This window comes from Helobdella robusta (assembly GCF_000326865.2).
Source record: "Helobdella robusta unplaced genomic scaffold HELROscaffold_78, whole genome shotgun sequence".
Classification (NCBI taxonomy): domain Eukaryota; kingdom Metazoa; phylum Annelida; class Clitellata; order Rhynchobdellida; family Glossiphoniidae; genus Helobdella; species Helobdella robusta.
This window is the reverse complement of record NW_008705446.1, coordinates 452,450-463,575: the sequence shown is the minus strand read 5'-3', so window position 1 is coordinate 463,575 and position 11,126 is coordinate 452,450. Positions and strand designations below refer to the sequence as shown.

Below are 11,126 nucleotides of genomic sequence, written 5' to 3'. Positions count from 1 at the left end.
AGTTTGTTTTCTAACATTTTGTTGGTCAAACGATCCCACCATCATGATCAGGATCACCACCACTTGACCTAACTATAACTTTTCTAAGTGACTAATAAAATGAGTTTGCTTTAGCATTTCTTCTCATTCCATTTTCAAATTCTCTTGACTATTTTTTAATAAATTAATATTAATTATAACATACAAAACTGAGGATAATTTTGGTCAACTTTTTTAAATAATGCAATCAGCAAAGCTTTGAAAAAAATTTTTTTCAACATTCATCAAATCATCTATCTTGTAATGTAATGTTTTGAAATATTATCTACTTGAGTTATTAGTAACAGCTTCAATTAAAAAGTTTGAAATTGTAGAGGGAAAGCAGAACGTTTTTATAAGTAAAATTATAAGTATAATATTGTTCTTAACTCATTATGGTATATATCTATGTTTAATAGCCAATTGAAACTGGTTGTCTATTCATAGTTTTGTGATTGTGCGGTACCTGAATACTTAATAAAGGGTAGTTTAGTTATTAAGTAGTTACACTCTTACTTTTAACTATGCATCTAAAAGTCAATTGCAAGGCATTTTAATTTATCTATTTTAAAAATGTTTCATTATCTGTCAGGTGCAAACAAAGTTTCAGCATTAAATCCATCTTCATCATTGCAAAATCGAGAGTTGAGGGATGTTGAAAAATTCAAAAACTTCATACCAGATGGCATTGTGAAGAGTGGTGAGGATGAGTTATTTTCTGAATTTTTATTCAAATTTCTATTAAATCCCATCATACTGGCAACAATAGTAACAATATTTGTAAATATTTGTATATATATATATATTTGGATGCCATTTTATAACTACTTGCAAGTGCAACTCAAAAAATATATTTTTTCTCAATTTATTCCCGGTTTTTATTATTTGAAAATTGTATCTAACTATAATTATTAAACAATTTATTAATTCTGCTAATTTTAATAGTTTCTTGTAACCTACAATTGTAATCATCCCAGAACATATATACAACTGTTATCCAATTTCAGAGTTGAATAAATTTAAGCAATTTATCGATTCATTATTACCTTATCATTTCTACTAGCCAGGCTTGATAAGCTTTGTAACAACTTTTTGTGAATTTTTCAGCAACTAAATGAAAGATCATTTCATTAGAGTTTGTTATGTATGAAAAACCTATCTCTTTTGTATCTTATCTGCTTGCTGTATTTATTTTGCATCATATTTGATTGCTGTACCTCATTTGTTTTTCATTCAATTCTAGTTGTGCTATCCTTAAGTTACGCAATCTGTCTGGATGTTATATTTTCCTTGGTTGTTCTTTTTCTAGATCCTGTGGTTATTAAGCTGAATGCTATCTTTTGCTACATAAATTTACCTGTTCTACCGTACAGAATATATTCTGTAAAATTCAAGTCTCTCAAAAAAGTTGAAAATGGCCTATAGATTATATTAATAATTTGATTGAGAAGACATCATACATCATAAAGATGAATTGATTTGTAAAAAAACTGTCAAACGAAGTTCTAATTAATTAACTAACTAATTAATTGAATAATTACTTACTGTATGAAATTCCATCCACATTGATTAAGATGTTGCTAGTGAGGATTATGACAAGGAGGAAATGGAATATGGTGGGATGAGTCATTCCAAGGAGGAGAACCGGGATCGTCGAGATTCCAGAGAGGGCAGTTCTTCTAGTGATGTGGAAGCCGTTGATGTCATCAACAATGTCACCAACGTCAATAACATCTCTAATAAGAAGAACAATGTCTTTGACAAAAATAACATCGGTAGTGAAAACATCAACAACGACAACACTAATTACAACAATGACTTTACTAACAACAACATTTCTAGTTTCAGTGATAACGACAGGAGCAATAGCAACAGCTCCACTATGGTTAACAATAATAACCTTATAAACAATAACAACACAGTCAGTGAAAGCAGTGATACAGTTAATGGTGAGTTATTGTTTTTATCTATTTCAAATTTTTTTTTACTTCAACTGAAATTTATGCAATCAATCTATAACACAGTTAAGAGTATTTATTTTACCAGGTAAGTACAGACAAAAGAGGTATCTTCAAGTTAAATGATAAGACTAGGCAAATATTATTTGGTACAATGGGTGCAATAAATTAATTTTCTCTGAGATTCAACAATGCTATAAGTTGTTTCACAAACATCCTGTGATAAGATTATGACAGGTTTATGAGATCTTGAGTCAGATCTTTGTAGATTCTCATGTCAGCTTCAATCATTTCTATTACTATTATTATTTTATTTTTATTATAAGAATTAAAGAATAAAATTTCAAATAAGGGAAAATGCTAGAAAAATTTTTGACTTTGAATAATATTTGAAAAACATTGTAAGAAAAATTTGTTTTTTCATTGAAATACAAAAATTGATATTACCTACAATGATGTGTTACAAACGTTTAGAATAACGAGTCGTTTTCCGCATGCTACCTCTTACTAGTCTATAAATTGAAAACTGAATAACTAAATCATCATCAAGAAGATGTGGTGTGCCTGGAAATAAGGATGGGAACACTTTAAAAGTGTGATTATGAATGGCAAATTGTTTTGACAATTTCACTAAATCAACTGAAATAGCATACTTTGTTGCTGCTGATTAAAATCTTTTCTCCATGACTTTAATATCATGGTGTGAAGTTTTTTGCTTTGTTCTGCAAATTTTTTTTATGCTTGGATTATAAATTTTCATTAGTGGACTAGGCAGAGTGAAAATTATGTTAGTGCGTGAAGGCAGTGATGGCGTTGGTGATGATGGTATTGATTGTGGTGGTCATGATGATGATGATGATGATGATGATGATGGTGTAGTTTTTTAAATTTTGGTTTGACCTTGCTAGAATATATTGCTGTCAATGAATTATAGCGTGAATGAATGAATAAATGAATGAATGAATGAATGAATGAATCAGTCAATCGATTAATCAATCAATCTGAAAAAAAGATAATACATTTCAATGTTAATGCTAATTATGTCAGTGATAAAATAAACTGCATTTAAAAAATTCAATTCAAATGTTGGATGATATGATATAATTACATGTGATGCAAAGTGATGATAATGTTGCATTTTTTATGATAATGTATTCAAGATGATGAAGAAGAAGAAGATGATGATGATAATAATAATGATAATGATAATTATTTAGTCTCCCTGGTTGATTTAAGGCACAAGTCAACAATTTCTGCATTTCTAAAATTGTTTTTTTTTAGATCTTGGGGCCATTATGGTGCGCTATTCAACCTGTGATCATTGTGCTAATTTTTTCTAAAGCATTTCTCCTAAAAATGCATACTCTCTGACTGCCTTTTATAACGTTTCAAAGCAAAAAATTTTATTTCCGAAATTTATGTCCTGTGGGATTTAAGGTCAAAACTATAAAGATGGAAATTATTTTTTAAAATGAAAGTTTAAAAAAAAAGAAATTGTAGTTGAAATATAATAAAGAAATGACTTACTTATGTTTAGATATGTAATTTCATAATTATAATTGATATATACTTGTTTATATTTATTAACACCTATCTATTAATTTCTCTGTTTGTTTGTTTGTTTGTTTGTTTGCTTGCTTGCTTGTTTGTTTGTTTGTTTGTTTGTTTGCATGCCAACGTAATCATCATGACATTATGCATAAAAATTATCATCATAATGATTAGAGAGAGAATAGTGCTTCATTGTCCTGTAGATTCATAACCTCTTGTTATTAATGTTGTCAGATAATAAATTGTACTTGTGCATTCATCATATCTCCTCTATAATTAAATATATACATACATATACTGACTGATATACTTACGTGTAACACAATTACGTTCTCGCTCACTGAACGTAATACGCAATAACATACATCATGTAGAAGCGGCGCACACAACAAAATACCACGAGCCATTCATCGCTAGTTTAACTGCAACGGCAGTACATCATTGTATGCATAGTTCAACTCATATACAATGGCATAACCCTCAATACAATGCAATGAGTAACGTGCAGCGCATCATCATTGGTGGACATCCAGTACCGCCAACAATTACTATTATAACAGCAACAGTAACAACAACATCAACCACAACAGCAACACTACAACAATAACAACAATAACAACAACATCAACAACAACATCAACCACAACAGCAACACTACAACAACAACATCAACAACATCAACAACAACATCAACAACAACAACAACATCAACCACAACATCAACAACAATGCAGCAACAACATTGGCAGGTTCTCCATCATTTCCTATCCACCAAGGAACACCATACAACTCTCACAGATACAATTACTTCAGCTGTTTATTTTTTTATTGTTACTCCTTTTCTGTGTTGTTTCGTTAACTTTTTTTTACTCTGTTGTTTACTTTAGTTACTTTTTATGTTCTTGATTGTTTGAGCAATTTCATCAATGTTTTTTAACATTGCTCAAGTTTCTTGATGGTCATCATTCTATATCGCGTCATCATTCTCATTACCATCCTTACTTCACCGTTATCTCGTTGTATGCATCTCGATATGATAATCATCAACGTTTTAATCATCATTCTTCACCTTACCATCATATTCATACCAGCAAACACATCAACTACACCAAAAGTTGGCGAACTAGAAATTTCATCAACAACAACAGCCACGACAACATCAACAACAATACCGCCATCGTTATCATCAGCGACAACGGCGTCTGCAGCATTAGAAACATCATCTTTAACATTGTTGTCAACGACAGCATCTACTGAAGCGACAACATCGACGACAACATCAACAACAACTACAACATCAATGCCATGGTCTGTTTCAGCAGGCAACACAACAATATTGAGACATCCAAACAACAACATTACGTTGTACGCAAGCATTTCGGTGCATGGAGTTAATGTTAGCGCAGGTCGGCATTCTGTGTTTTTGTTGTTGTTGTTGTTTTGATGTCATGTGGTAATGCAGTTGTGCAGTTGTTTCGATGTGTGGCTGTGTTGTTGTAGGACATTTGATGTGATGTTTCAACTTTTGCATGTTTTTGTTTGTTTTTTTTTGTGATATTGTTGTTGTTTTGTTGCTGGTGTTGTGTTATGCCACAAAGAGTTGACATGTTGTTTTGTATCATTTTTGTTTGTTATTGTATTATTTAGGTTCGTCTACTAAATTTACCTTGCTGAATCAAGGTTGCTGCAACAAATTGCTTATGAAAACGTCATTATTCCTTTATTGATTTTGTCATTAGCATATTTCGTTCAGTTTTTAAATGCTTCGTCGATATTTCTTAACGTTTTAACGTTTCGTTTCAAACGTTTTAATCTTCTTCTGTCACTCACACGAAGCTTCAAACCATCTTTTATAGATTTCCAGTCACATCTCATTTGAAATAATTCGTGTAATTATTCTTCATGATGAATTATAGTATGATGAATTATAGTATGATGAATTATAGTATGATGAATTACGATGATAATTTTTATATGACTAAACATGGTCATTCATTACTCAAGAAAATCTCACATAGACTTTGAAATAAAAATAAAATATTTTTAAATATTGTACTATGTACATATTTTCATTGTATGGTGGGTTCAGCCAAAAACATAACCACCATAGCTTAGTGTTAGAGCTAGTTTTGCCCGCCTCACAATTTTACACTAACATCACTGATTCAATGATTGATGAATGCTTTGGAATAATGTTTTGAGGTTGGAATGGTTAAAATAAATTAAAATTTTTTTTTTCTCATTGTGGACCACCACAAAGATGTGAAGTTACACAAATATGTTGCTTTATACAAAATTTTGGAGGTAAAAAAATTCATTATTCACTCAAATGTATTCTTCCACTGAAACGTTTGAATCTTACAGCTACTGCCAGTATAGTTAATACTGTTTGTCTACGAACTCTTAGCAAGTATTATAGAAATTTAATAAATGGTTAGCCAAATGAAAATGACAACCTTGCACCTGTTTGGCTGTTTATCTTAGGATAGTATAATGTTGTTGATGATGTTTTTAAAGGTATTGTATTGATCAGAGACCTGTACCTCATCTTAATCATTTGCTAAATGTTGTAGTGGATTGCGTGATGTGTCAAATATTTCAAGATAATCTGTGCATGTGCTAAATGCTTTCATCTTAATTGAATCTTGAAAATTACTTTTAAATAGCTCTCTTGTCATCTTCATCTTCTCATTAATGTATGATGACATCATTACGGTAATTCTGTGTAACGTACGATTACATCATTATGGTGATATTGTTAGTATTGATAACATCATTGTAATCGTCATCAATTGTTATATCATCATTGTTGATGATATAACGTCATCTTTCTATTTTTCACTCTTGTTTTGTTATCTCTGTGCAATCTTAGTAATTATAAACATGCACTCTTTTGGTAATTTATTTTCATCAATATTATCAACATCTTCATAAAAATCATCCTCACCATCATTCAATTCACATTTATTAACGTTATTTTTTCTTAATGTTTTTAAAAAAAATCGATAAAAATCGTTCTATCTTAATCACCACTAACCAACCAACCAACTAACCTTACCTTAACCACTACCGGTTTCATTATCATCATCATCATCACCGTTTTTATCATTACTACCACCTCCCTCAGCTTCATCATCATCATCATCTGTATTCCTTTATTACTCTTCATCATCTCTATTCTTTCATTACTCTTTTTACTACAACTTTCCTGTATAATATTTGTATCCATTGCTAGTGACTTGGATCAGTATTCTGTTACATGCTATTTAAAACAACATGGCATTAGAACGTTCACCTTGATTGTCATTATCGTTATCATTATCTCTTTTATTTTCATCATCAGCTTCATCATCACCATCTTCATCCTTCACACGTCGTCGTCGTCATCATCCGCGTCACCATATCGAAACATCACCATCATTAAAGCTTCATAATTGCTATCCTCATCATTATCGTAATCACTATTGCTACTGTTATCATCACTACTTCGCTACCATCCTTCTCACCAAGATGATTACAAGTTTCAGTGGATGATGGTTTCGTCGTCACCGCCCAACCAGCAGTCGGGCCAGATGATTGACATGAGTACATCATCACTCAAGCTCATCACGGTATGCGTCATAGGTGGTGGTGGTTATCATCGTCATTATTGTTATAATGTTGATATCGTCATCATGTTGATATTACTGTGCGATTTCGATGATAGTGTTGGTGTTATTGTACGGCAGGGGTGGGGTTATTGTATCTATGGCAGGGGTGGGCAAACTACTGCGGCCCGCGAAGCTAATTTATGTAGCCCGCAAAGCCTTGTTCGCCAAAAAAGGTTGTCAGCCAGACATTATGACCAAAAAAAGGAGCTACAAATCCTAAAAAAAATTTTCCCCGGGTCATAAAAATTTGCTTTTTAAGTACATATGCGGCTCTTCAAAGGTAATATAGTTCTCAATGTGGCCCTCACAGCAAAAAGTTTGCCCACTCCTGTTGCATAGTGATGCAGTTACAACCATAGTTTATTTGGGATGATGAAAATGATGATAATTGGGATGATGAGAATGATCATGTGATGGTAATATGATGGTAATAAAAATTATATTGAATAGATGTTGATAATAATTAATCTGACGCGCAGTTACAAGTGGGCAACTACACATTCAAAGTGACTGCAATGAAAGAACAAGATGCGAGGGAAGCTCTCGTCCATGTTGTTGTTCTACCACGTTAGTTGTAGTTGTTTCTTGCTGATCTACCATGTTGTTGGTTATGTTGACACTGGTAATAAAACTTCACAGTACAACTACATAGGTTTTTTTGCAGAAATTACTCAAATTTGATGATTGCAAATTGTTTTATAACAACTGTTTGGACTATTTTAATAAAATTCACTAAAATGTATTTTTGAACAAGTAAAAGTTATGTTCCTTAAAAACTTCTTATCTACAGTTGTTCCAAATTGCTTGCTCATTTAACATTCTGAATGAGCCAGGGTTTTGCATAGGTTCTCGGATTTTTTTATTATTTTATTTATTATTTAAGTTTTGGTCGTACTTCCCAAACAAATTTTCTAAATTTTTAATGATTATAATAATAATAATTTACGTTCGAATTTTTTTTATTACTTTGTCAATGCATTTCAGCAAATTTTTTGTTGGATTTCTTCAGAATTTTTGAGACTGATATCCATGTGTACTTTGATAGATTTGTATTTACAATTTCTCAATCAATTTTTTGAGCATTGTCGCTGGATCTTGCCAAATCAATGTTTTGGAGATGCAAAAAATGTGGGAAGATGATCCGAGATGTCTGAATAAATGACACTAGACAGAGATCATATTGTTGTTTGAAAAACATTATCAATTAATGTAGAAGAATGATCTGAAATCCGAGTGGCACTTGTTATTAATGGCACAAATTTTTTGTAGGGCAATTTTTAAAAGTTGTGGATTTTCTTGCGAAAGAATATTAATATGGAAGTCTTCGGTTATATACATGATTTTATTAATTACATTTTTACTAGAGCTGATAAAATTTACTAACTGATCGGTAAAGAGAATTGCATCATTAATTGGCGGTTTGTATACGACAAAAATAATGTTTGGCCTGAGCGTTTGAAAAATTTCAATGTTTAAACTTTTGTTCTGACGAAAAATGTTTGGGGGTGTTGGCTTTGATAATGTAGCATTGAAGGTCACAAGACCACGATCACACAGTTCATGACTTCAATGTTGTCTATGACGCATTTATGACGTTCCCATAACCATGGGAATGGGTAGAAAAGTTGATGTTCTGTTATTAAATAAGCCAAAGGACTTCAATTGTTGATTCAAGATGTCCCAGCAGCAGGCATTTTGACTTCTAAAAAAACAGGAACGGCGGAAAAAATAATTTAACAGTTCTAATGTAAAACTCCGAAATTCACGATGAAAAAATTAATCGGAAAATTTGAACGCAAATTTAGAGAACATTACATCGCTTGTTTACATAGATTGCATGTTCGACGTAAATAGTCTTTTTCAAGTTTGAATTAAGTTTAGTTTTCTTTAAGTTTGTTGAAGTTATTCGTTTGCTTATAACTTTTGTAATTTGTTCTATTTTTTGCTTGTATTGAATAAGTGAAGGGGCATCTAATTTAACAACCACAAGAGGAGGCGATCTTGATTTGACTTGCATTATAACAATATCAAATAAACACAACCAATTCAACACTATTCATACAATATCATACCAGCGTATAGTATACACTCATGAACGCCATGCAAATCTCTTAGTCAGCAATACAAATTCTTTGCCTATTAGAAATATTGACAGTTGTGGGATCGTAAAATTTATGCTTAGAGCTTCTTTCTCAATTGTTGAATAGTTTTGCTCTGCTTGTGTCATCTTTCTTTCTAGTTAGGAAACAAATGGATTCAAGTATGGCATCGATATTTTGCAGTAAGGCACCACCTATTAACAAGGCCGATGCATCACAAACTACAGTAAATGTTTTGTTGATGTCTGGTATTTGAAGAACTATTTATGTTCAGTTGGTTCAACATAGTTAGTAGCATTTTTCTTAACTACTTCTAGCAGTGGTTGTAAACGTTCAGTAATTTTTGGGATAAAGCTCCTATGGTAGTTACATAAACCAGTAGAGCTTCTTGTTTCCTTTTTTGTAGCAAGAGTCGTTATATTTAAAATTTTACTTATGTTGTTTTGTGTTGGTCTTATGCTGCTGTCAGAGATGATATGTCATAAGAATTTTATTTTATTCTGTTCTGTTTTGCTTACATTTACTTTCTAGGTTTAATTTTCAGACAATTTAATGCAATTTTGATGAAAATTTCAGCAGAACCAGAATCTTTGTCCTTGAGAAGGAACTTTTCATTAAACACTTGGATATGCATTAGAGAGTGTAATAGAATTTGACTTAAAATGTTCTTCAATTACATCTTTACTACAACAAGCAACGTCACCTGCATAATAAGCGTCTTTCTTTATTTTTTCTTGAATTGGTTTAGGTGGTTGAAGATCTATAAATATTTTTCTTTGTTGGTTGCAATAAATTAGTAGATTTAGAGGGGGCAGATATGTAGATATAAGCTTTTTTAATTTTTTTTATTGACAACTCCAATCAAATTTTCATTATCCGATAATGATTTAACGACCCCAGCACAAGGTACGTCATCTCTAGTTCGTAAATCTAATAATGTTTTGTAAAGTATGCAGTAATTACTAAGTATTAATAAAGTATGTAGATTGCTAGAATATGGTATAGTATAAACAGTAAGATTATTGCATGGCTCGTTGAACATATTAATACCACTTGTAATAAATTCGATGCCAGGGTACTCGCGTACTCTTGGTCAATTAGGTCCTGTGTACTGCTGCACGACCTACGCATATCAAATTTTATAAAAACGAACAACCCTTTGAATCCAAAAAAATTTTCAAATACACTAAAAAAACCGTGTCGGTAGGAATAAAACAGCATATTAAATTATTATTAGTGATTATTAGATTTTGAATAATTGGCGGTGCGTACCTTTGCATCCTGCCTACTCTTAGATAGCCCCATCCCATCGGGTAATTTAAAAATCAAAAATTGTTTTTCCCATTTCTTGGCCTAGCTGACGCCTTTTTTCGCTCCACAAGTTCTCCTACACGATCCTAAATGTTAAAAACACGGGCCAACGTCATGAGCAATTAGGTCATTGCAGGTCTTGCAATAACGTATACTTTCCACAACTTGTATAATGAGCATTTACACGTGGCTCAGTGCCTCAGTTGCACTAAATATTCATGCTTTGTTTTTCTTTTTTGTACTATTCTTCATTGGGCCCTCTCTGGCCTGATTGCAGCACAAACAACGATGAACTCATTTTTAATCGTCTTGTTGTTGATGTTAAGGTTACAAATTCACTTTGGCTTGACTGCATTAGTTGTTAAGATGGTAGAACCGCAGTTTCCATTGTCCAAATTTTAACGGTTTACTGCATTCCATTTGTAATATTTTTGCCGTTTCATCATTCTAGATCATTTTAATTTTTTTAATTTTTTGTTATCATTATCTTGATTATCAATGCTATCTTCATTTAATTCACTATTCTTATTTTTATCATC

The 11,126-nt window shown here is 31.8% G+C and overlaps 1 protein-coding gene across 1 annotated transcript; it reads left to right on the top strand.

Annotated features, from left to right (window-relative positions):
• Positions 1 to 591: 591 nt before the first annotated feature.
• Positions 592 to 7,749, top strand: HELRODRAFT_181994 (hypothetical protein; the record flags this gene model as incomplete). The annotated part of the gene is made up of 6 exons (XM_009031759.1): positions 592 to 718; positions 1,593 to 1,939; positions 4,177 to 4,276; positions 4,619 to 4,933; positions 7,038 to 7,138; positions 7,657 to 7,749. 6 exons carry the CDS (start codon positions 592 to 594, stop codon positions 7,747 to 7,749), a joined length of 1,083 nt encoding a protein of 360 aa, XP_009030007.1.
• Between the last annotated feature and the right edge of the window lie 3,377 nt (positions 7,750 to 11,126).